The following is a 27,393-nucleotide window of genomic DNA, read 5'->3' as shown; positions in this document are numbered from 1 at the left end:
CGCCACCCACCTCAAAGAATATTAAGCTGTCCCTCGCGGTAGATGAGGAAAAGGGCTACCGGCTTTAAATTGCGTCTGCCTTTCTGGTAGTGAGAGGTGCAGGTTGAAATTACTACTGGGAATTTAGGTGTTTAGCTCAGCGTACGGTCGGCTTCAGGCAATAGCCTCTTTCTGGGGGTTGGCTGCTTTTCTACTGGCATCATTTAAGAATTTATACAGCTGCATCTGAGGAAATTCTTTGTGAGGAATTGATTAAAGCTGCATAAAGGCTGCAGGATCCTTTGTTATATTATTCTTTGCATTAGTTATTCAATAGCTATTTAGTTTAATTCACTGCCTCAACATTTATAATTGGGGGTTCTCATTGGACTAAATAATTCATTGTACTAAATAATTCACTCTTTTCATCTTCAATAAAGTGCATAAGGGCGCAAGGGAGCTTCTCATTTACCTAATAATTCATTTGGGTACTCTGTTTAAAGTGCACAAGGGCCCCAGGGGGTTTCTCATCTTTGGTTGACAATTCATTAGTTTAATTTCAATTAAATTTTGCTTAATATTTCACTAGTCTAATTTAATCGCTACCCTTCTTGACCTTGTTATCAGAGCACCTCCTCACTGCTGCATCTCGGGGATCTAATTTATATTTCTACCTTATAGTTCTATCAAAATACATTGGTGAGGACCGGGCAGGCTTCTTTGTTTTTTCCTTTTACTTTAGTGTCAGCTCATAGCTTTGGCCTCCAGCAGGGATTAACATTACTCTGAGCATTCTGGTACCTAATTAAAATTGATTGAGGTTTGGGTAGGCATCTTTGGTTTTCTTTTAAAATTTCCAGTGCAGACATTACTGAACTAGGCTGCAATCTTCCATCTTGCGCATAGAAATCTAAACCAGTTGGCGTTCATTTTACTGAACTAGGTTATTAAGGGTACCGAACTCCAACTATGTCTGCTCAAGAAAACCAACAGAACTCCGCTGTTTCTGGGGGGGCACAAGGGAACCAGGAAGGGTCTCAGGCCTTGGTAATGCTATGTAACCCGCAGGCATTTGCCCAGTTCTTCACTGCTTTTGAGGCGTTTTATAGGCAATGCAAGCCTGCAGGCCAGGTGGCGGTGGCGCCCTCGCAAGACTGCATGCCGGATACACCCTCTTGCGATTCGGAACGCCCCAGCACCTCTGCGGCCAGCGCGGCAGCGCTGAGGGCAAGCAATGACTCAACAGACCGGCCCAATACGTGATCACAGTCCTCCAGCTCAGGCAAGTCAAAAGGGGGTCAGAAGGGTGGCAAGAAGGGCAAGGCAAGTACTCAGGGCTCTAATACCACTAACCCACAAAAGGACGTAGGTCTCCCTACTGTTTTTCAAAACCCACCACCGCAAGCGGCACCAGCTGAGGGCGCCTCAGGTTCTTCTTCGGATGAGGAAGCGCAGGAGCAGCAAGACGCACAGGTGCCCAACGTTCCGCCACAAGCTCCGCTGCATGGCCAATCAGGGAAGAGGAAAGAAAAGAGGAAGCATACATCAAAGAAGAGCAAGAAGAGTAAGCGGTCTGAATCGGAGGATGAATCAGGTACCTCTTCATCTGACTCAGACAGCGATACTCCTATGGAAGAGTACTGGGGCCACGGGGAGGATAGTTCAGTTGTCCCTTTGTGGGTGCACGAAAGGAGAGCTAACTCATACCGCAAGTCCTTTAATGGCTCCTTGGAGTGGAAGGACGGTGCATTAGTTCCGGACGTAAAAACATCCACAAACCTGTCTACCGATTTTATTCTTGGGAATCACTTATCTCAAAGAAAGAGAACTAAGATACTTAACGGTGACTTTATTGACATATTCACTTTGTTACCACCAGCTAAGATGACCGGTAAAGAGGAAAAGAAGCGTAGCTATGGGAAGCGAAGGTACAGAACACCCAGAGCCGAACGTAATTTTGAAAATTGGCTGGACGGGTTCCAGGTGTTCATGGGCGTGGTCAGCGCGGCTTATTCCAAACGTGCAATGCATTTAATTGCTTACCTGGCCCATGTTAGGAGGGCGCGAGACTTGGCGGGGGAGACCGCGGTACTAAATTATGATGAAGATTTCCACAGAAACGCTTCTCTGTTATCTTCTACACGTTGGGACCTGAGGGATCAAAACTATTGGATGGAGCACGTTGGTCCCTATGTAGAAAAGAAGTCCCAGGAATCGTCTAAATTCGGGAAGACCAACGCGAAACAGAGACGGCTGTGCTGGGAATTCAACAAAGGGGTTTGTGTGAGGCCTATCTGTAAGTATAGCCACGAGTGCAAGAAATGCCTCGGAAACCACCCAGCCACTGCCTGCATCAAAGGGAGGCAGCCCTTCCAGGGCAGGAGAGGCTTCACCAACCAGGGTGCCAGGGGAGGCCATGGAGCTCCATTTGGACCTCAGGGAAACCGACAGTAATTTTGATCTCGGCCTGGCATTTTCTCCTATCAAGCTGACCCCATTAAAAACCCTTTTGGATCTTTATCCCAACAGAACAGCTGCTTTGTATCTGTGGGAAGGATTTAGTGCTGGTTTTAGGATTCCGGTAGCTTTCCCCCCCAATTCAGGTGACCCACCAAATCAAAAATCGGTAAGGGAGATGCCTGAGGTTGTGCAAAAGAAAATTTGTAAGGAAATTAAAGCAGGAAGGGTAGCTGGCTCCTTTTCCGTCCCTCCCATAGAGGGTCTCCATATATCCCCATTAGGCATCGTCCCCAAAAAAGCGCCTGGTGAGTTTCGCATGATTCACAACCTATCCTACCCAAAAAGAGGGTCTGTCAATGATGCGATTGTTACGAAAAAGGAGCAATGCTGCTGAGTGCTCCAGATGGCTGGAAAGCCAAACAGGATGTTGATGTTATGGGACTGTACCGTGGGAACCAGGGACAGTCTATTATGTGCACTGAGCACCGGATGTTAGCTCAGAGTGTCACATGACCCTGTACCAGAAGTACATGGGTGGAGTTATTCCCTCTCTCTGCTGCTGATGTGAGAGAGTGCAGACATGTTTTCTCTGCACTGCTGGAAAGACAGAAATAAAGGCATGTAAATACATTTCTGTCTGTCTCTCTCCCCTCCCTGGGGAATGAGGGAGGAGGGATGGTTGTGTTCTTCTCACGTTGGGAAGGATCGGCCGATAGAGATCTCGCCTTGTCTTGCCGGGAGTCGCTGACGGGGGAGATCAACAAGGAATCCAAGCCGGGCACCTGGAGAGTGGCCAAATTCCTCTGACTGATTAAGGCTCAGATTCCAACAGCGATATGTTACGATATTGAAGCAATGCTGCTGCAAAGTCCTAGCTTGAAAAGTAAACATGATGGGAATGTTGGGACTGCCCGTGGGAAACAGAGGGACAGTCAATTCACAGTGCGAAGCACCGGAATTAGCTCAGAGTGTAATATGAGCTCTTCCGTTTGTTCCTGTCCAGGAAGTACAGGAAGTGTTTGTCTCAACACTGCTGGAGTTTGAAGAGAGCAGTCATGTTTTTTGTAACGCTGCAAAGACAGAAATAAAGGCATGTAAATACATTTCTGTCTATCTCTTTTCCCTGCCAGGGGGGGGCAGGAAAGAGGGGGGGTGTTCTTCTCACGTTTGAGAAGAATCGCCTATCGAGACCTTGCCTGCGCTTGCTGGGGAATGCAGCCAGGGAGGTCAACAGGGAATCAAGCCGGGTGCCTGGGATTGTTGCCAGTTTCTCATGATATGGGCTTGAATTCCGACATCTGGTAGCACGGAGCCGATGGCATCGATCCATGAAAGCAGCAAATGAGGTTGATGGATCGTATTCATCCTCTGCAAGGAGATAAAGGAGTTTGTGGTAGCGTGCGGATGGAGGCTACAACGAACGGCTGAACACCGAAGCAGACGTTTTTGCTGATAAGCCAGGAGCAACAGAACCCCCAAGGTATGCTGATTTATGGGCTAAAAGAGTGAACGCAGATTGATTCTTCTCTGGTTCACAAAAGCTGTTTTTTTGGATAGAAAAACAGCACTGAGAGACAGCCACATTCTTCGCATTCCTGGGACTGATAACGGTTTGCTGCTCAAACCTGGAATGTCCAGTTGCTAAGCAACGAGACTTCAGTCTTTTCAGCTACTTCGGAGATAGTTAGCTTGAAAAAAAAGTGGAAAGTTACTAGCCAACACGGCTGACAGTGTTAGAGGCTAGAAAAACAGCATTTGTTTGTCTGCTATCTCACTGCTCTTGGAAGGACTTCCAAAGCAGCCTGCGTTTAGCTGCCAGGTGCAAAGAGTAAACAGCCAGCTATTGGATTTTAGAGGCTCGAGAGTGAGAGCTCAGACTTGGATTCAAAATGGATACCAAGAAGGGGGAGGCTTACCTTACCCACCTCCAGTGACTAATGACAATTATGCCTCATGGTCTGTAAAGATGAAAGCCCTGCTTCAGAATCAGAGGATTTTTGGGGTGATTGATAACCCCATCCCTCCTGCACCAACACCAAGTTGGAATTCACAGAATGTGAGAGCCAGGACGGCCATAATTCTGTGTGTCTCAGATGATCAACTCGTGCATATTCAGGATTTGGAATACGCGCGTGAGATTTGGCAAACGCTGCGTAGAATACACCAAAGAGATGCTGGTTCTTCAGCGTTGCTGCATTTTGAAAAGCTGACCAATCTTAGGCTAGCGCCTGATGGAGATGTGCAAGAGCATCTGACAGAGATGAAATTCTTACGCCAGCAGATGGCGCAACGCAATTTTCCTCTACAGGAAGAGATATTCTGTTTCATGATTATTAACAGCCTTAATCGGACTTATAAAACGGTTGCAAGTCAGCTGGGTTCTCTACCTGCCAGAGATCTTACAGCGGAGAGAATTTGTGCCGTGATTCTCAATGAGAGAGACCGCCTTGCTGCAATAGATGTCAAAGACAGGGGGAGAGAAGCTCGGAGTTCTGACACCCCCACTGCTACTGCAAGTGAAGAGCAGGCTGTTGCTTTGAACGTTGTCCGTTGTTTCAATTGTGGACAGACTGGGCACCTTCAGCGGAATTGTAAGAAGCCACGTCAACAGAAAGGAGCCAAGGGGAGCTCTGCAAAGCCTGAGGCGTCAGGCAAAAGTCGTACCAAGTCCCAGATGAAACCTGCAAAGGCATTGCTGTCAACAAAAGCCACATTTTCAATGGAGAAAGCTTTTGTTCTTGACACGGGTTGCACGCAACACATGACGTCGCGTCGAGGACTGTTTTCTACGTTTAAGAAGCAAAGCTTCGCTGTGAAACAGGCCAATGGCCAGGAGCTGGAAGCGACCGGGTTTGGAACTGTGTATCTTGAAAGTCTGAACTTGACTATTAACAATGTGTATTTGGTTCCTGATTTAAAGTTCAACCTGCTGAGTGTTTCGCAGATCACAAAGAAAGGACTGACTTTGTCCTATGATAGAGAAAGCTGCAAAATCTTCAAAGATGGAGAGCTGTATCTTTCTGCCAGAGAGAAAGATGGACTGTATTTGTTGACTTTTGATCAAAGTGATTGCATAAATTGTAATGCATCTGAATCTAACATGATTTCTCTTGCAGGTATGCCGAAGGACGTCCAGAAGGCGACCAAAGTTAACAGTGCATTTCAGCGAGTGTATGCTGATGTGATTGGTCCTCTAGCACCATCTAGAGGCAATGCAAGATATTATCTTGTGTGTGTGGATTATTTCACTCATTATGTGTGGATATACATATTGCAGAAACCACAAGAAGCCTTAGAGAGGTTTAAAGAGTTTTGTGACAAGGTTAAGAATGTTCATGATGCTAACATTGATTGTCTTTTCACAGATGAAAAGCCAGTTTTTCTTTTACAGGATTTTCAGGATTTCCTGGATAAGAAAGGGATAAGGCACAAGACTGCTGTTTCTGCAGGAGCATGGAACAAAAGTGTCTGTGTGCAAGTGAACAAAGAATTGCAAAATGGGATGAAGGCGCAATTGCTGAGTTCACATTTGCCACATGAGTATTGGGCGGAATTGTTACTGTGTTTTTGTTACTCATGGTTGAGAAAGGTTTCAAAAGGTTTAGGATGTTCTCCTTTTGAAAAGCTATTTCACAGAAAACCTTCTGTAGCCCATATTAAGGTTTTTGGGTCTCAAGTCATGACTGAAGCTCCAGGTGGAGTAAAAAATGCCAGAGGCATTTTTGTGGGTTATGAAAAGGGTCTCTACAAAGTAATTTTGTCTGAATCTGGTCAGGTGATTCTCACAAAATTTCTAGAGAGTGCTCCTGAACAGGAGAGAGTAATTGTTCACACATTTCCCACTGAGGACAATTCAGATGATGATGATGATGATTTTACTGATTACAGTGGTACTGAGAGTGACAGTGATAGCTCAAAGAGCTCAGTTGACACAGTCATTGAGAGGAAATCTCACACAATGGCTAGACCTTCACAGGTGGAGGATGAACCACTGTTTACTATTGGAACTGGTTCTCCAAAGAGTCCTGAGACAGAACCAGTGAACAGAGAGGATCAGCACCTCATACGCAGGTCCGAGAGAGTTACAAAGGGTGTACCACCCAAGAGGTATTCAAAAGAGTTTGCTAACTCAGCTGTTGCATGTGTTACTATTGTTGACAACTCAAGACAGGTTGAAGCTGTGTCTAAGTCAGAGACAAAGACACAACAGGGAGTTGCTAAGTGTAACACTACATTCCCTAGCCAAGGTAATGCAGATGCACTCATTCCTTGGAAGTCAGACAACCAGAGAGGTACACTGGGGAAACCAGTGGCGGGTAGTTCCAAGGGTGGAACTAAAACAACAGGGGAGTGTTATATGTATAACAACTGTTTGTTTTCTTCTCTGGATCAAGCTATGTTCGCAGCACACATTGATTCATATGGGGGAGTATGTTACGATATTGAAGCAATGCTGCTGCAAAGTCCTAGCTTGAAAAGTAAACATGATGGGAATGTTGGGACTGCCCGTGGGAAACAGAGGGACAGTCAATTCACAGTGCGAAGCACCGGAATTAGCTCAGAGTGTAATATGAGCTCTTCCGTTTGTTCCTGTCCAGGAAGTACAGGAAGTGTTTGTCTCAACACTGCTGGAGTTTGAAGAGAGCAGTCATGTTTTTTGTAACGCTGCAAAGACAGAAATAAAGGCATGTAAATACATTTCTGTCTATCTCTTTTCCCTGCCGGGGGGGGCAGGAAAGAGGGGGTGTGTTCTTCTCACGTTTGAGAAGAATCGCCTATTGAGACCTTGCCTGCGCTCGCTGGGGAATGCAGCCAGGGAGGTCAACAGGGAATCAAGCCGGGTGCCTGGGATTGTTGCCAGTTTCTCATGATATGGGCTTGAATTCCGACAGCGATACCCCAGGAACTTTGCTCTGTGAGGTATGCCTCCTTTGATCAAGCGGTTAAACTGATTCTCAAATTCGGAAACGGTGCTCTGCTGGCTAAATGTGACATTGAGTCTGCCTTCAGACTCCTGCCAGTACACCCGGAAGACTTCCGGTGGCTGGGTTTCAAATTTGAGGGGGCTTATTTCGTGGACAAGGCAATGCCCATGGGTTGCTCAGTGGCCTGTGCAGCCTTTGAGGCATTTAGTACCTTCCTGGACTGGGCGCTTCGCTTTAGAACAGGCTCTGAGGGTGTGTCGCAATAGTTGGACGACTTTATCCTCCTAGCTGATAGTAGACATAAGTGCTCGGAACTTCTTGAAGCCTTCACATCTTTAGCGGGGGAGTTGGGTGTACCTCTAGCTGCAGACAAAACGGAGGGCCCAGCTACAACCATGGTTTACTTGGGTATTGAATTGGACACTGTCGCCCAAACCTCTAAACTGCCCAGAGAAAAATTAATTGCGCTCAGGGACCTTATTCGGCAACTTCTCCCCCTAAGAAAAGTTACCCTCAGGCAGATTCAGTCACTGTTAGGCCATTTAAACTTTGCTTGCCAAGTGGTTTCCCCTGGCCGCCCATTCTGCAGCCGCCTCGCGAGGCTGTCAGCAGGTCTGCGATCCCCTCATCACAGAGTTCGCCTATCAAAAGAGGTAAAATCCGATCTGGAAGTCTGGTTGAGGTTTTTGGAAAGTTATAACGGAATTTCCTTGTGGCAGGATAACATGTCGCTGCAAGTTGACTTTCAGGTGCACTCAGACGCTTCAGGCTCTCTTGGGTTCGGTGTTTATTTCAGGGGGCAATGGTGTGCCCAGCGCTGGCCCGCAGCCTGGCAGGGGGGCCCCATAACCAGAGATTTAACCTTCCTGGAATTCTTCCAGATCGTGGTGGCGGTGCACTTGTGGGCTAAGGAATTTAGTAACCATAGGGTATGCTTTCACACCGACAACCAGGCAGTAGTATCAGTCGTTTCCAAGCAGGTCACCCGGTCACCAAGGGTGGGGGTCCTTCTACGTTCCTTCATCCTCTTGTGCTTAGAGCTCAATATCCACTTTTCCGCCAAATTTGTGCCTGGTGTTAACAATGACATTGCGGGTGCCCTATCTCGTTTTCAGATGGACCGCTTCCGCTCGTTAGCACCGGACGCGCACCAGCTGCCACAGCCATTCCCGGAGCACCTATGGAGCCTTGGGAACTAGAAGTGATGCAGGGAGTATTAGCCTCAGTGGCGCCTTCCACTTTAAGATCTTATAAGAAAGCTTGGTCAGATTTCTTAAGATTCCGCAGTAACTCCTATGCCGCTAGAATCAATTCCCCTCCCGTCAAGTCTGAGGTTCTTTCCTACTTAGTACACCTGAGATGCTTGGGCCGCGCCCCTAAAACCCTTAACTTACAGGTGGCGGCAATATCATTCTTTTGCAAGGCAGTTTATTCCTCTGACCCATGCGCCGACTTTGTTGTGCAGAAGGCCTTGGAGGGCTGGCGTAGGCTGCAGCCCCCCAGCTGTGATAAGAGAAGGCCAATATCGTTTGACATCCTTTACCAGATCCATAAAAAGTTGAGAACTGTTTGCTGGACTAAGTACGAGGCCCGCTTATTCTCAGCGGCATATTCCATCGCCTTTTTCGGCGCACTTCGCGTTGGGGAGGTGGTATACGAAGGGGGTCAACGAGGTTCTTCCCGGGGTTTGCTGTTGAGCGATGTCACGCTATCACGGGAGGATCTAGCCTTGTGGATACGCAGTCCCAAAACAGACCAGCACGGGAGGGGGGCTTTAGTTCGGCTCTTGGCAGCCGGAAAACTGGGCCCATGCCCGGTTAAGGACACTAGGCGCTTCTTGTTTATGAGAATTAATTTGGCAGGCCACTCCTGATTCATGCAGACGGCTCACCCCTGATGCGGCACCAGTTCACTCGTGTCATGCGTTTGACAATTGCAGCATGCAGCTTACCTCCCGCGGATTTCGCAGCGCACTCTTTTCGGATAGGAGCGGCCACTACGGCAATGCACCTGGGCCTGACTGCTGAGAGGATTAAGGACCTAGGCCGCTGGAAATCAGATGCTTATAAGAGTTATGTTAGAAAAAAACTGTGACTGCTTACCTGGGGGTTACCTGACCTTGGCCTGTTGTTTCAATTTTCTTACAGGAAATATGAGGGCACACATCTGGATAATCGGGCACAGCATTGTGCATTGGGCCAGGGTCCGCACCATCAATTCCGGTCTCGGGCCGCACCTCAACTTACCTTCAGACATCAATATATCTTGGATCTCCAGGAGGGGAATGCGCTGGGCTGAAATGTTGCCCATGATTAGGGCTAGAGCGGCAACGGAGGGCCTCCCAGATGCTTTAGTAATTCAATTAGGCGAAAACGATCTAGCTTACCGAAAGGCAGTTGATTTGATGTGGCATATTTTTAGCGACTTTGAGGAACTGAAGGCTTCTTACCCAGACATCACCATTCTGTGGGCCTCGTTGATGGAGAGTCGGGTTTGGAGAGATGGCCGGTGCCCGATAGCCATAAATAGGGCTAGGAAAGCTTTGGATCGGGCTGTTGTGCGTAGAGTGGCAGCCCTGGGTGGGCGGGTCATTGACCACCCTGGCATACGTTTCAACTGCGAGGCCCTCTACCGGTTTGATGGCGTGCATCTTTCAGATGCGGGAGATGACATTTGGCTGACTGATATAGCAAAGGGGATCAGGGATTGGTTTCAGGCATGAGGGTATTGGCGGTGAGCGGTTGCTCGAGTGGCGGTTAGGCATTGGTAAGGAGGGTTTAAGAGGATGTGGGGGGGGAGGAAACGCCATCACCTCCCCCCAAAAGCGAAGGGTAGTCCGATAAAGGACTCCGGGGGGCGTGGCCCTGTCTGAAGCCTATGGAGCTGTGGGCCTAAGGCATGCTCCCGAGCGTTGACCCAGGGGAGCTCCTAGTTGACTTGCCTCAGCAGGACTCCCCCTTTATGGTGTTAACCCTTCCCAGTCTTCAGCAAACGGGCTGGAGCCGGCTAGTCGATAGGACCAATGCCTAAGCCAATGCCTCTCATTCCTGAAATCAATAAAGTTGTGGCCTAATTCGCCCATTTAACCTTAATTCTGGTGTCCTGTGTCTTTATTTCTCCCTGGTGGGGGAACTCGCCACGCAAAAAGTGAAAAACTGAATTTAAGATAAGAATAAATGAGAAACAGAGAGAACTGAGTTTTATTTCTTTATTACATTTATATCCCACCTTTCCTCCAAGAAGCTCAATGTGGTGTACATGGTTCTCCTTCTCCACATTTTATCTTCACTGCAACAACCCTGTGAGTTACGTTACGCTGAGAGTGAGTGGCTGGCCCAGGGTCACCCAGAGACCTCCATGGCCAAGTGGATAAATTTGAACCCTAGTCTTCCAGGTCCTAGGCCAGCACTCAAGCCACTACACCACATTGGCTTCACATTGCAAATGGACAGATTATCCCATCTCTAGTACTATCAATAGTGATGCACTAAAGTAGTGAAGAGGGCTGCCTACCTTCCCAACGCGTGCCAATTCCTGCCGTAGCGTCACCACCATCTCTTCGTAACGGCACCTCCTGCTCTCTGAGATACGTTCCACAATGTCACTGTTTTTCTTCTCAGGAACTGGGAGGGAGGGAGGGAGATTAGACTGTATGCACAGCTATAGAACTCATGCCAGGCTAGCATAGAGAGAGAGATTACAATCGCTTCTACATTAAAAAATAGTAATGTGTTGTTGTTTTTACAAAACCACTGGGTTAGCTGACATTCCCTGTTGGAAAAATGCCCGGGAAGGCCACCACCTTCCCAAGACACCGAGGCGTCTCTCTGGTGGTCACCCTCTGGCTGTAAATCTTCCTCAGTCCAGAGAGACCGGTAATAAGCGACCCCTCCCTCCTGAGAGGAGCACACGTGTCTTCTGGCATCTCATTGCAGAAGAAAGAGACAATCAGTAGCTCTAAACTACTTTATTCATTGTCTATATACAGAGAATCCATCAGCGTGTCTGCTCTCTCTGAGCAGCAGTACAAAAGAGCACACTTCACACGGAAGCAAAATAACTTTTCTACAGTACTGAGACTGTGCTGAGGCTTCCTGTCTCACGCTCTCAGACACTCACATGATGTAAACAACCATTGTGCTGTTTCCTGAGCAGCTGGAGAGATAAAAATCCTAAAAATGCTGCTAAAGAAGCCTGCCACATTTTAGTTCCATCTTCAGTTTTATGCACAAGTTCATAGTTACTCATTCTTTTATTTAACTAACTGTAATAAAACATAGAAGTGCCTTACAGACAATAAAAAGGGAGGGCTTGACCACAATAGTTCAGGCATTGGTGACTTCAAGATTGGATTACTGCAATCAACTCTGTGTGGGTTTGAAACTAAAGTTAGTGCAGAATGCTGCAGCATGGTTGTTGACAGGAGGCCCTGTCAGCATATAACACGTCTGCTCAGAGATCTGCACTGGTGGCCTGTTTGGTAACAGCCTACATTCAAGGTGTTACTATCGGCAAAACAATTTTGGGTTTTAAAGACTATCACCATCAGGTTGAACTGAGTGTGAGAATGCAGTGGCCACCAGTGCAACTGGCAAGGTATTGGCCAAAAACTGAGCAGTGGTGTTCTGCACTGGCTGCAATTACTGAGCTATCTTCAAAGGGAGCCCCAAGCAGAGCACTTTGCAATAGTATAGCTGGTAGTCTGCATAAATGAAAGATACCACATTTGCTAAAAACACTGATTACTATTAGAATTTCAGCTCCGGTCGTCTGAGCTGATATGGCTCATCTTCCTTTGAGCCCAGCAGAGCATTAAAACAACAAAGTCCACAACGGAAGGATGAGGCAGGTATGGTGCTACATTGCTATGCTTTATTGCTAAGCTATGCAGAGAGCAAAGAAATATATATCTCCTCTCTGTGAGAAGCAAAGAGCAACTGAACAAAGGAAAACGAAAGAACAAAGGAAACAGGAAACCAGGAACGTCACATCCCGTCTCCCTTTCCCGTGAGAATCCAACAGTATCTGGACTGTGGAATGTAAACAGTCCTGGGACTGCAAGCAGCTGCTCAGTGAGGAAACAGAAACTAACAATTACAGTGCCAGAAGTAAATTGGTAAACATTTACTTATGACTTCAGCAAGGCCTCGGACTTCCCGGGCAGCAATAACATTTTCACTTTCTTGAGCCTTTAAAAATGCCAGTGTTGCATCCTCTCTGGAATAGAAACAGAGTGGGAGAAACTTGAAGCAAGAGACATTATTAGAGTTCAAGAACACATTCCAGTCTGGTCAAAACACTTAGGATTTGAAGTAAGGGTGAGTGAGGGGTGTGGCCTGGAAAAAGTTCCAAGGGTCAAGTAGAGAGGCCACATTTGGCCAACAGGCCTGACAGCACAGAATAACATCACAACTCTTACTTCCTTACTTGTATTGCACTGGATTTTCAGTGATGTCATCATTGGGCATTCCCTCAACCCACATCTGCTGACGATGTGATAAAAACCCATTGCCTGAAAGGGTTTCCACATCCCTCACCGCCGGAATTGTTCCTGGGATCTGCGGGAGCTTGTGCTGGGCTATCTTGCTTCTTGCCTCTCCCAGAGTGAGCACAAGGTTTATCTAGCCAAAGCCAAAATAAAAATAATTAGACATCTTCCTTTAAGGTGAAAGAGGGCATGCTTATACTCACCAGAAACAGAGGGCACTTGCCAAGCAAAGTTATGTACTTATGGGTCCCACCCTGATTTAATTCTTCGTAATATTTTGTTGTCATTTTTTAATAGCTAGAATAAAAGTATCTTGTTCAAGGTTAATGAAGTGAAAGTTGGCAAATGAATAAAGGAGAAAATTGTAAGGCAGGGTTTGAATGGCAATGAGAGGCAAAAAATAAGGGGAAAGATTTTGCCATACAACTCCCAAATTACAATTTTCTCCCTTACAAACATGTATACTAAGATTTCAATTCACCTATGTGATGAAGTGAGCATGAGTCCTCAAAAGCTTGTGCTGGCGTTCATCTGTCTTAGGAGGCAATAGAGGAGTGTGCCTTTGTGGGTGAAGTCAAACTTTTGGAAGGTTACAGTGCCTGCTATGACTGCGGAGACCGATACGGGAGAGACAGGTTTTGTTGCAGCTGGGGCAGATGAAGGTGCCTGGTTGTGCCACTGTAGAAGCACTATGGTGTTTCTTCCCTCTGCGCTCCTTCCAGTGGTCATTCCTCCCATGACCAGACTGACTGTCTCAAGGCACTGCAGTCATCTGCAAGAAATTCCCACACAACAGGGTTGATGTTGCCAGCCTTCTTGTCACATTTGCAGACATCCTTGTAACACAGAGTTGGTCTGCCAACAAGCCTGGTTCATGAAACCAGCTCCCTGCAGAGCCCATCCTTGGGCAGGTATGTCAAAAGTCCGTTTCGGGGGCCTAATCCAGTCAGTTAATTTGGCCCCTGTGGCAGTTTATTTCCTGGGGTAAAATCCTTAAAAATTTTCAACAAGCTCAACAATTTCAATCCTTAAAAAAGGTCAACAACTTTGGTTGGTCCTTTGGTTGGCCCTCACGGCCCTTCACTTCATCAAATCTGGCCCTCTTTGAAAATAGTTTGGACACCACTGTCCTTGGGGATTCTTCCATCTTCCATTCTGTGGACATGACCAAGCCATTGTAGATGTTGCTGAGACAGGAATGTGAACATGCTGGGATTGCGGGCCTGGGAGAGCACATCTTTGTTTGAAACTCTGTCTTGCCATGTGATGCCCAGAATCTTCCTGATGTGAGAGGCGTTGAGGCACTGCTCCTGGTAATTGTAAGTTGCCCACAAGTCAACACACAGTGTGCAATAGCAGCGTGCTCAACACGCAAACCTGGTAGACCTTCATATTGGTATTACAGTCATACCTCGGGTTGAAGTTGCTTCAGGTTGAGCGCTTTTGGGTTGCACTCCGCGGCGACCTGTAAGTAATGGAACGTGTTACTTCCGGGTTTCACCGCTCATGCATGCGCAGACAGTCAAAATGACATCACGCACATGTGCGGAAGCGGCAAATCATCATGGAACTTTGAAGTGTCAGGCATAGCTCTAATGGCTTTAGCCCAAACGTAGCAGAGTTTTCCTGCACAGCGAAGAAGCTAGTTGAGGTGGAAATGACTAGTCAGCTAGACTCAGAATAACTATTTACAGGATTTATTAAAAGGAAAAATAAAACCAGCAGAGTTTCTGCATACAAAACAAAGCAAAATAAATCCTTTCTTTCTCTCTCTCTCTTAACCATACACAGCACTCCTACTCCTAACACACCTAACCCAAACTGTGCTAGCACTCCTAGATAACAGAGTTGAGTGCTGGTCGTTAACCAATCAGAGTAAGTATAGTTTCTAGGTCAAGCAGACCTTGGCTTTCTGCCAAGAGTAAATTGACACTGCCTTGAGTTAATTGTGTGAAGCCAGAATCTGTAAGTTTTCATGAGAATCAATTAACAGAAACTGAACACCCCCTCACAGATTCTGCTGGACAATTAACATCAAATAACACCTATGTAGGAGATTATTTTTCCAGCAAACCTAAACCCTTGCACATTTGCTTGTTCTTTATCTTTGCCAATGGTTTAGTTAATACATCTGCTACATTTTCTTCACTTGATACATAAGTACATGTGATTATATTGTCTTGTACAGAGCAACGTACATTTTGGTATTTTACAGAGATATGTTTGGAACGTGATTTGAAACCCTCTGTTTTACTTAAGGTTATACAAGCCTGATTATCAATGTAAACTCGTACTGGTTCTCCACAATTTACATTTAAATCTGCTAACAAATGCTTGAAATAAATCACCTCGTTGCACAATTCACTCAATGCGGCGTACTCAGATTCCGTTGATGACACACTTACAACGTCTTGCTTGCGTGACCGCCAGCTGATTAAAGCTCCACCGACCATTATGACTAGTCCTGTGACAGATTTTCTATCTGGCAAATTTCCCCAGTCACTATCGCAGTAGCAACTCAACATTTCATCCTCTGAAGAATTTAATTGTAACATATAGCCAATTGTCTGTTTGAGGTATCTCAGAACTTGTTTTACCCCTTTCCAGGCATTTAGTGTGGGTTTTGAGACCAATCTACTTAATATGCCTACTGCGTAACTAATATCAGGTCTGGACCACTGTGCTAGATACAATAAACTTCCAATTACAGAATAATATACATCAGGATGTTCAAATTCAGGACTCTCATCTATATGAAGTGTTTTTATGAAACCTGGATCCATAGGCACCACTGTCCCTTTGCAATCCTGCATCCCGTATGTAGTCAGTAGTTGTTTAACTTTGTTCTGCTGACTAATTAGGCAGCTGCCATCTTGGGCCCAGCACACTTCCAACCCTAAATATGTCCTAACCGGGCCTAAGTCCTTCATTTTGAACTTACTGGACAATTGCTTGGCAAACCTTTTAGTTTGTTTATCTGTTTTGCAAGCATACAATACATCATCTACATAAATCAGACAAAACTCTTGATCACTGCCTGTACCACGTACATAAACACAATTGTCAGCTGTACTCTGCTTGAAACCAAATGACACTAAAGCCTCATGGAAACATTTGTTCCAAGATCTTGCAGCCTATTTGAGACCATATAGAGCTTTGTTTAATTTCAACACTCTATTGGAACCTGTCTCATAACCAGGCGGTTCGGCTAGATACAGGTCTTCTGATATTGATGCATGTAAATATGCAGTCTGGATATCAAAATGGTTTAACAGGAGTTTTCTCTTTGCTCCAAGCGTTAGAATCAGCCTTACACTGTCCCCCTTAGCAGTAGGGGAAAAAATCTCGTCATAATCTTTTCCAGGCCTCTGAGAGTATCCTTGAGCCACTAAACGAGCTTTGTATTTGTACTTTCCTGTCACCAGAGGTTTAAGTTTGTACACCCACCTGCAGCCTACAATCTTTGCCCCCTCAGGCGCTGCTACTGGTGTAAAGACCTTGTGCTCATTCAGAGAGGACATCTCTTCCTCCATTGCCTGTTTCCAGAGCTCTGCCTCCTCTTTTGGTAACTTTAACACCTCCTGAAAACTCTTGGGCTCTGCAATTACACTAAACACATTTGCAGTATCTGGAGAAAAACGCACCGGAGGCACTCCTTTGTTTTGTCTTTTAGATCTTCTGGGAGAAAATTTTTCTTCTGACCCACTTTCCTCCTCAGAACTACGACCTCTCTTTTGTTGCTTAGCAACTGGTCTCTGGCTAATTCCACTTTCTTGAGAGCTCTTATCTGAACTTTCCTCCCCCTCAGACTCTGATTCTCTATGTTTACCTTCAGAGTCATGAAGCTCCTGGGAAGGTTCAAACCAAACCTCAGTATTGGCATGTAGTCTCTCCCAGCCACTATGTTCACAAAAATTGGCATTCCTGGAGATCACAATGCCATTTGTCCCTTCAGCAAAGCGGAAACCTTTTCCCAGCTCCTGGTAACCTACAAACACTAACTGTTTGGTCTTAGGATCTCCCTTCTTTCTCATTTGTTTTGGAATTAATACCCAGGCTTTTGATCCAAACACATGCAAATGGTCAATTTTGGGTTTTTTCTGAAACAATTTAAAGTACGGAGTTGTACCTATTGTTTGATGAAAGAGCCTATTTTGGAGATAACACGCGGTGAGCATGCTCTCCCCCCAATAAGACATGGGCAAATCAGCATCATCAAGCATGGCAAACATCATATTTTGTAAAGATCTGTGTTTTCGCTCTGCAACGCCATTCTCCTCTGGGGAAAAGGCGTTCGTTTTTCTATGCCCAATGCCACGCTTTTGTAACCAATCTCTAAAAGCATTTGACATAAATTCACCACCTCTGTCCATCTGAATCCTTCTGAGTTTAATGGACAGAAAACTTTCCACAGATGCCACCCAGCCTTTAAACTTAGTGAACACGTCACCCTTATTCTTCATGGGAAAAACCCAAGAGTAACGCGTGGCGTCATCCACAATTGTTAATGAAAAACGCGATCCACCCCTGCTTACAGCAAATGGACCAATTACGTCCATGTGAACCAGCTGTAGCGGTGACTCACTAACTCTGTCACTTCTGGGGTAAAAGACTCTGTGGGTTTTAACCTTTTTACAAACATTACAATCAAGGTACTTGTTACAACTCTTTAAATCACCCCCATCGGCCAATTCAGACATTTTTAGTACACTTTTCCAGCCAGCATGCCCCATTTTCCTATGCAATAAGTGCACACAGTTGTCATGTATAGCTTTGTTATTCACTGCAGGCTGAGATTTACTGACTACTGCTGCAACTTGAGATCCCGCTTTAAGCCAAAACAAGCCTCCCTCTGACTTAGCAGTGCCTAAAGTCTCACCAGCCTTCTTAATAATGCAACTGTCTCCTTCAAAATACACTTTAAACCCAGCTTTTAGCAAACAATCTACAGACATCAGATTGCTCCTTAATGAAGGCACACAAAGTACATTTTGCAGGCATTCACGAAGACAAGGAACAAAAACTGCACCCCCCGAAATCACTTCGGAAGTACTTCCGTCTGCTAGAGCCACCTGGCTGCGCTGTGCTGAGTTCTTGGAAACAAACAATTCATCTGAATTTACGATGTGCCGAGAAGCTCCCGAATCGACCACCCAGACAGCTTGTTTCTCATCAGCAATCTTGACCTCAGCGGTCACCAGCTGAGCCGACTGTTTTCGTTTGAAGAATTTCCTTTTACGCTGCTGCTGCTGCTGCTGATCTCGTCTCTGCTCCTGCACCGGCCACTGAGACTTGACCAACTCCGGACATTGTCGTTTTAGATGCGCTGAAGACCCACATCGGAAACAACGCCTAACAGCAAACGCTGACTCCTCATCGGTACGCTGCTTTTGCTTCACCTCTGGCACGGCATGAGAACTCCTTCCAAACAGCCCGCCTGCAGAAGCCTCTGCAGCAAACGACCTTTCTTGCCTCTTCTGCCATTCTTCAATCAAACGCCCAGTAACGTAACTGACTGATAAATCACGCTCCTGTATGCCTTCTAGAGACAAAACTAAATTATCCCAGCTTTCCGGGAGAGAACTCAAAATAATAGCCACCTTCTCCTGCTGGTCTAATGCACAGTCTCTTTCCTGTAGCGCAGCAAACTTTAACTGTAAACTGTGTAGGTGTTCCTGCATTGTAACCCCAGGCTGTAACATTGCCTTGTACAATGACTTGCGAATGAACAGCTTGGAAACCGCTGTCTCACGCACATGGAGTTCTTTAAGTGCTTGCCACACACCTCTAGCTGTCTTGATTCCCCTCACATACGGCAACTGGGAATCTTCCAGCCCCAAGACAATTGTGGCCCTTGCTCTTTGGTCTTTATCGAGGTCTTCATCATCAGGCTTCGCAGGAAACTTACTCACCACTTGCCAGAGACGATCCCTCTGCAGCACTGCCTGCATGCGTTCCGACCACAGCAAGTAATTGGAGTCATTCAGACGCTCAAAAGCCATCTGAACTGGTTGTGAGGCCATCTTGAGAGCGATGTCCCTGGAACCCGGAACCAGCTACTCACGACCACCGAGAGAGAAAACAGGAACCACAGCACCCAGCACTCACACGCTGCAGCTGTTGTCCTTGTGTCCACTGCGTCACCAGCTCACAACAGTCAGGAACCAGCCAGTGTCCATCTGCTGCACCAACGGGAACAACAACTTCTGGAACTACTGGAACCAACACCGTTGATGCTGACACCACCACAACTCAGGCTGGCAGCACAATACCCATAACCTCATGGAACTTTGAAGTGTCAGGCATAGCTCTAATGGCTTTAGCCCAAACGTAGCAGAGTTTTCCTGCACAGCGAAGAAGCTAGTTGAGGTGGAAATGACTAGTCAGCTAGACTCAGAATAACTATTTACAGGATTTATTAAAAGGAAAAATAAAACCAGCAGAGTTTCTGCATACAAAACAAAGCAAAATAAATCCTTTCTTTCTCTCTCTCTCTTAACCATACACAGCACTTCTACTCCTAACACACCTAACCCAAACTGTGCTAGCACTCCTAGATAACAGAGTTGAGTGCTGGTCGTTAACCAATCAGAGTAAGTAGTTTCTAGGTCAAGCAGACCTTGGCTTTCTGCCAAGAGTAAATTGACATTGCCTTGAGTTAATTGTGTGAAGCCAGAATCTGTAAGTTTTCATGAGAATCAATTAACAGAAACTGAACAAATCACGACCCGCGCATGCACGGACGCGGGTTGCGTTCACTTCAGGATGCGAACGGGGCTCTGGAACAGATCCCGTTCATATCCAGAGGTACCACTGTAGATGTTAGCATCACATTCTCCCATACCCTTTGGAGAGGCAAGCCATTGCCAAAGCTGCCTTACCAATATGCTTGTCCAGCTCAGCATTAATGGAAAGGTTGCTGGTTATGGTGGAACCCAGGTAGACAAAATCACCTACCACCTCAAGTCTGTGGTCACCAGTGCTGATGCGTGGAGTGCTGCCGGCATTCCCACCCATGATGTTGGTCTTCATCAGACTGGTGGTATTGCCAAATTCCATGCAGGCTTGTGTCTTTGTGAAGCTTCCTGGGAGTGCACTGTCAAGGCTGCGTCATCTACAAACATCTCTCAGATAAGGACTCGCCACATTTTTGCCTTGGTACAGAGATGTGTCAGGTTGAACAAAACCCTGTCACTCCTCGAATGAAAGTATACACTGTCTTCAGTCAAGCTGAAGGCATATGAGATCAGCAGGGAGAAGAATATGCCAAAGAGAGTTTGGGTGAGAACACAGCCCTGTTTCACACTCTAAAAAGCTTAAACGTGTTAAGTCGTCTTCTTTTAGAATATGTGTTATTGCTTTTACATGTAATTTAAAATACAATGAACTACAACAATAGCAGGTAACCTGTCATTTCTTGGAAAAAGTCTAATAGCAGCATAAAATTAGAACCATTACTTAAAGGTAAAGGTAAAGGGACCCCTGACCCTTAGGTCCAGTCGTGACCGACTCTGGGGTTGCGGCGCTCATCTCGCTTTATTGGCCGAGGGAGCCGGCGTACAGCTTCCGGGTCATGTGACCAGCATGACTAAGCCGCTTCTGGCGAACCAGAGGAGCGCACGGAAACGCCGTTTACCTTCCCGCCGGAGCGGTACCTATTTATCTACTTGCACTTTGACGTGTTTTCAAACTGCTAGGTTGGCAGGAGCAGGGACCAAGCAACGGGAGCTCACCCCGTTGCAGGGATTCGAACCGCCAACCTTCTGATCGGCAAGTCCTAGGCTCTGTGGTTTAACCCACAGCGCCACCCGTGTCCCCTAACCGTTACTTAGAACCATTACTTAGAACCATTACTTACAACACGTTTATGGACTTGAAGTCTCTCCAGATGTTTTCACACAGGTCTGAGGGTATTATCTGAAAATGGTTGATACAGACCATAATGAACAAGATACTCCCCTAGTGATCCTGTGCAAGATATCCCACAAAGAATTAGGACACAATCTCACGCAGCCTTCTCCCTGTGCTGGCTAGGACTGATGAGAACTGTCAGGGGACTGCCATTGGAACAGGGGAGGGAGGCAGGGGAATACAGAGAGCCTCCGACACTTCTGAGGAGCAGCTCCTCGTCCAGCAGTGAGGAAAGCCATGCCTCCAGTGGAGCAGAGAGGGAAGGGGCCAGCCAAGCGAGGAGAGGGCTCGAAGATGCTGCAGAAAGCCCAAGCGCCTCACCTAGCCAGGCTGGCCAGGAGGCAGACACGCCACTTCCGTCGCCCAGTTTGCGCAGGGGGTGAAACTGTGATAGGAATTTTATGGTCTTAGATATATGGTAATGATCATAAGTGTACCAACCAAGCTCGTACATATATCAGCACAGGAAGACCAACCTGGAACCATTTTGATTCCTAAACTGAGCCAATGTTTTCTCTGCAAGGTCAAAGTGGGAAACCTCCCATTGTCTCTTTCCTCACAAATCCTGTCTTAAGGGCACATTTAAGATATGAATAGGGTGTGAGCCTGTGACCTGGCCCAGGAACTAAGTATTTATCATTACAAAGGACTGGCCAGGCTACCCAGGCAATCCAATCAAGTAACCTGCCAGACAGGAGATAAACAAGGACAGGAGAAAAACAACATTCAAATTTTCTGTTTTAGACCACCTTTTTTGTGATGTAGGTATGATGTATCTGAGGGGTGGTCTTAGGTTACACCCCTTCTGTGATGTATGTATGATGTTTCTGGGGGTGGTCCTGATCTACAGGATGGGAATTTCAAAAGTCTTTATAAGGCCTTGCATGCCATTTTTCTGTGTTCCTCCTCTCTCCTGCATGTGAGGGGAGCACCCTGTTGCAACAGATCAATAAAGATCAGGCTTACTAGCTGCTTTGCTTCTCAATATTCTCTGGTCGGCCTCTATTATTCTCTCCTATCAATAGGGAACCTATGTAAGGACTCTATATGGGCTCTTGGATACCCCATAAGGGAAAAGGGCAATTTTTATTTACAACAAAACGCAAGGAGGGGAGGCGGAGATTTGGGGTGTCTAAGTTCTTATGTTGGGGGAGATGCCGGAAGGCGCCACTCCCAGATTCTGCAAGTGACTAAGATGGACAAGAACTGTGTGTTTCTGCACTGTAAATAGTTTGCACCAATAAAACCTGTAAAAGACAGGTCAGAGTCCTGCCTGGTTACTCACAAGCAATCATCACAAATATCTGACAAGAATTTTAGTCCAAAACACCTGGAGAGCACTAGGTTTGCAAAGACTGCTCTAACCCAACTTTGCAACTGCCTCTGCCGGAGTTTAAGTCTAGTGGTGAGCAGACCGAAGGCTTGCAGGACCTACTCACTCTCTCTCTCTCTCTCTCTCTCTCTCTCTCTCTCTCTGTGTGTGTGTGTGTGTGTGTGTGTGTGTTTTACTAGAACCTGCAGATCTACTAATCTGCAGATCTACTAACCGAAGCTGGATAGGGGCATGGCCTAGGGAGAGGAGGTGTAGCCCGGAGAGAGTTCTGTGCCTGAGGTTCCCCATCCCTGCTTCAAGTGATGCTATCCCCCCAAAAAAAACCAGGTCTTCTAGCTTCTGTCATTGCTGTACCTCATCATCAAATATCTGTCTGTAGACTTTCCCACTGGGGACGACACGGGACACCTTCACTAGGGTCATGTTGCAGAGTTTTCCTAGGTGCTCGAATGGTTTGCAGCTGAACTTTTTCTTGGGTTGGCTGAGAAAAAGGAAATGGAAAGAAAGAAATAATTGGTTTGGTGTCATTCCTTGAGTGATGTTGGGAATGGTGAGTGGGGAAGAAACTGCTGTGAACAAGACTTTTTTGTAATTGCATGGCACCTCGAACTGACTCATATATCAGCAGTAAATGCCAGTGTATTTCAGTGGGGTTTTGTGATATTATAGCTGCAGTCTTATTTGCAACTGTGGACTCCCTCCCCATTATCTGCCATTTACCTATCTGGGTGCCAGTGCCCTGAGCAATTTTAAATAAAATTGTCATTTATTTATACGATTGCATTTAATTGTGCAAATTTATTTACAGCACTTATTTATGCAAATCATCAAATGCAATTAGGCAATAACCAAGAGTGGGGTCCCCTCCCCCTCCCCAAGTCCTGTGCTGATAGTCGGGGAGAAGAGAAAAATGGCTTTTGTGGCTCGCATCAGGTCCTGCCATGAGGGATACATTTGAGATCCAAACTAAATGTGATGGGAGGGATGGATTTGTACCATGTACTGCTCTCCCAGAATGCATGTGGCTGCTTTCCCCCTTAGGGCAGAGGAAAGAAGCGCGACTCATTGCAACGTATGGGGGGGCCCTCTCCTCTTCAACATCTCTTCTCGCCTTCCGCAGTTGCCCCTCTCTCACCCGACAGCAAACCTTACCTGAGGAACCCTTGGAAAGCCAGTCCTAAAAGCCGCCTCAAGTCAGCTAGGCCAAGAACGGTGTCTTTGGGTTGCCATGGTGACTATCAAGAGCAGGGAAGAGGAAGGAATGGAGAAAGTGCGTGTTATTCTCTTGTGGGACTCGATGGGATTCAACATGGCCGCGCTCCGGCGACGACTGCCATAGAGACGCGGAAAGTGGCTTTTTAAATTTACGGGCGGCAGGGGCTTGTTTTTGTCTTACGAGTTCATCATTGTGTCCTGGTCACTTATAGTTGTTTTCCTCCATAATTCCCCCCACCAGAATATTGCGCGGTAAATAAGAGTCCGAGCATGTACCGAGTCTTTCCGACTTGAATCCTTTTTAAACTTAGAATAACGTCAAGATGCTTCCGCATTTTGAATCCTGCTTTTCAATGCAAGATTCCCTGCATTGAAGGTTACCACCTTTCCATGTTTTGGGGGGGTGGGGAGAGATTGTAAAAACGTGTTGTTTTTAAAAAGTTGGGAAGTAGCAAAAATCACCACGCACCAGCCACGGAGCTGTCTGGCTGATTTCATTAGTATACATGTGTTTTTGTCAGGACACAGGTGTGCATCCAGAGTTTATGGAGGGGATTTGCTTGGGTAACTGGGGAGAAATTGTTTTGCATTCCCTTATAAAATGAGATCACAGGCCCCGGCTGGTGGCAAAATCAAAACTCCATTTTCAGAGGCAGTCTATCCACACCAGGAACTGAGGACAAGCAACAGGAGATGGGTACTTCTTTAATGCCTTGATTGTGAACTTACAGATGCAGATAAGAAAAGCTTCTTGTCTGATCAAGGGGGATTTTGATAAGAATGGAAGCCTTGCTGGATGAGACCAAAGGGGGCCAATAACTGGAGCCAGAACATAGCCATGGTGGCTAAGAGTCACTGATAGCCTTATCCTCCATGAATTTCTCGATCCTTTCAAAACCATTCAAGGTGGTGGTCTTCACTACCTCATCTGGGAGTTAATTCCAGTCTGCACTATTTCAATAAGTATTTTCTTTTACCAGCCCTGAATTCTCCAGTGTTATAAGCATTTTAAGGTCCCAAATATAAAATAAATGTTCATAAATGTACAAGGGAAACTGTTATGAGAAAAAGCTGCTCCTTTTCCCTTATGGGGAACCCAAGAGCCCACATAGAGTCCTTTTGTAGGTTCTCTATCGGTAGGAGAAAATAACAGAGACCAACCAGAGAATATTGAGAAGCAAAGCAGCTAGTAAGCCTGATCTTTATTAAAGCTGTTGCAACAGGGTGCTCCCCCACACACGGGGGGGGGGAGGAGGGACCCCGAGCCATGTGCGCAAGCCCTTATATAGACATTTTAAATTGTCCAAGACCACCCCCAGAAACATCATACATACATCACAGAAGGTGTGTAGCCCAAGACCACCCCTTAATACACCAGAGAAGGGGTGGAAATCTGGGTGTGTTGTTTCTTCCTGTCTGCCAGGTTACCTGATTGGATTACCTGGGCATCCTGGCCACTCTTTCGTTATGATAACTACTGAATTCCTGAATACAGGTCACAGGCTCACACCCTATTTATATCTTAAATGTGCCCTTAAGACAGGATATTTGAAGGATGTCTTCAGATATCTGAAGAAGTGTGCATGTACATGAAAGCTTATATCCAGAACAAACTTAGTTGGTCTCTAAGGTGCTACTGGACAATTTTTCAGCCCTGACTGCGTCAGACCAACACGGCTACCTACCTGAACCTGTTGCAACAGTTTAATAAAGATCAGGCTTACTAGCTGCTTTGCTTCTCAATATTCTCTGGTTGGCCTGTTATTTTCTCCTACAGATAGGGAACCCACTTAAGGACTCTATACGGGCGCTTGGAGCAGTTTTTTCCTGTAACACCAGCATTAAGCTTCATGTCCATGACTTCTAGTGTTACGGGATTGAGAAATATTCTCTGCCCACTTTTTTACCTCCATGCACAATTTTATGTACTTCAGTAACGTCTCCTCTTACTCACTTTTTCTCTTGACTAAGAAGTTCCAAACACTGCAACCTTTCCTCATAGGGGAGCTGCTCCATCCCCTATAGGAGAGCCAGTGTGGTGTAGTGGTTAAGAGTGGTGGACTCGTAATCTGGTGAACTGGGTTCGATTCCTCGCTCCTCCACATGCAGCTGCTGGGTGACCTTGGGCTAGTCACACTTCTTTGAAGTCTCTCAGCCCCACTCACCTCACAGAGTGTTTGTTGTGGGGGGAGGAAGGGAAAGGAGAATTTTAGCCGCTTTGAGACTCCTTCGGGTAGTGATAAAGCGGGATATCAAATCCAAATTCCTCCTCAAATCCAAACTCCTCTATAAAAGGGGGATTTTAATTTACAAAAGGGTTTACCCCAACCTTTAAGTAATAGTCACTTAAATCATTGTTTGTCAATTGCAAATAAAAGACACTCATTCAGCTTTATGTTTTCCTTTCATAATGCATTTCCACCTAATTTGGATTAATGCAAATTTCAAATATATACCTATTTAAATAAAAAATAGTTATCTCCTACACTACATAGGCTAAATACTATAAAGTCATCAGATATATGTTGGAGATACCACACCTCCCAAGTTGATCTTATGCCCACTTTTGGGGTCTGTTCTAATATAAGCCATTTTTGGAGCAGTATTTTGGTTATTTAACAGATTAACATCTAACTACAGATGAAAAAATAAATCTTATACATTACTGAAAAGTTGAAATGAAAATGAAATAAAAAACACAGGACTTGCAAACAGTATTAAACTTACTAACTGAAGTTATGTGTATTGCCTCATACCTGAAAACTCTGGAACCACCACAAAAAGGACTGCACAAACTTATTTCACAAAAAGCTATTATAAATCTCAAATTGACTGGTTTATGGAAAAGTGATATTGTTTATTAACTTCTGGAATTAGTATTTTCATGATAACATTCAACTTTTGTGCATCTCTGCAAAAAGCTGTAAATATTTGTTCTTTATCTTCTGGAAATTATATGTAAACATGTTGTTGTTGTTTAGTCATTTAGTCGTGTCCAACTCTTCGTGACCCCATGGACCAGAGCACGCCAGGCACTCCTGTCTTCCACTGCCTCCCGCAGTTTGGTCAGACTCATGTTTGTAGCTTCGAGAACTAATACATAGTATTTTTATGTATTTTTATGTTGTGCTAATATAAAGTAATTAAAAATACTCCCATTTTTCTTTTAATTTATCCCATTATTGTTATGATATTAAATTCATTTGCTTCCTTCCCGAGCTCCTGTTGATGAGATTTTGTGAAATTTCTTCACAAAAAATACATTGGTCAGCCTTAGGGCTGTGTTCCCTTCTGGGAAATTTTCAAGGGGCTGCATGCCAGTTGATGGACAGGGCAAAAGCAAAAATAGGTAGGTTTTGAAGGCCACATTTAGCACCCAGACTGAAGGTTCTCTTATCTTGACTCAGGGAGAGGGGTGAAAAGATCCACTTGATCAACTGGCATAGCTTTTTTAAAAATAATAATAATAATATTTATTAAGAGTTTAAAGATTACAAAAAGAAAAAGAAAAGAGTTAAACAAAACAGAACAATACAATACAATACAAGAAAAACAAAAACACTACTTATCTTAACAAAACAAAAACAGAAACAATTAAAAACACATCCAATATTTCCATATCTTATCTTTCATTTACTTGTTTCAGCGACCTCCTCGCACCTCCCTTTTTTGTATTCCAGTTCAGTTAGCTATTTCAGCAAATCCTTTCCATCTTCCTCAGTTTTTGTCCTGTAATTTATCTTAACACAATCTAACCTTATTTTTCCCTTTAGTCCATTTCCCTTTAGTCCATATTTTTACTTAATTCTTTATAACATTTCTGCTAAAGCCATATAACTTCATTCCAGCATCCTTCTAACATTCATTAATTTTACAGTGTTTCTGTAAATAGTCTTTAAATTTTTTCCAATCTTCTTCTACCGACTCTTCTCCCTGGTCTCGGATTCTGCCAGTCATTTCCGCCAGTTCCATGTAGTCCATCAACTTCATCTGCCATTCTTCCCGGGTGGGTAAATCTTGTGTCTTCCAATACTTTGCAATGAGTATTCTTGCTGCTGTTGTAGCATACATAAAGAAAGTTC

At 45.4% G+C, this 27,393-nt stretch overlaps 1 protein-coding gene across 1 annotated transcript in view; it reads right to left on the bottom strand.

The window, feature by feature from the left end:
* The window catches only part of LOC310753770 (coiled-coil domain-containing protein 180-like), a gene marked incomplete at its 3' end in the record, with an annotated part of 44,311 nt that extends 20,906 nt beyond the window's left edge, over positions 1-23,405 (bottom strand). The window contains exons 1-5 of the mRNA XM_083595112.1: positions 23,249-23,405; positions 22,451-22,577; positions 12,792-12,985; positions 12,493-12,581; positions 10,878-10,987 (exon numbers count right to left, since the gene is read on the bottom strand). Of these exons, the coding sequence (XP_083451238.1) occupies positions 10,878-10,987; positions 12,493-12,581; positions 12,792-12,985; positions 22,451-22,519 (462 nt within the window). The 5' untranslated portion in view covers positions 22,520-22,577; positions 23,249-23,405. The remainder of the gene's footprint in view (positions 1-10,877; positions 10,988-12,492; positions 12,582-12,791; positions 12,986-22,450; positions 22,578-23,248) is intronic.
* Between the last annotated feature and the right edge of the window lie 3,988 nt (positions 23,406-27,393).

The sequence above is a fragment of the Podarcis filfolensis genome (genome assembly GCF_964270895.1).
Source record: "Podarcis filfolensis genome assembly, chromosome: W".
NCBI classification, from domain to species: domain Eukaryota; kingdom Metazoa; phylum Chordata; class Lepidosauria; order Squamata; family Lacertidae; genus Podarcis; species Podarcis filfolensis.
Note: the sequence above shows the minus strand (reverse complement) of the source record. Positions and strands in the feature narration are given on the sequence as shown.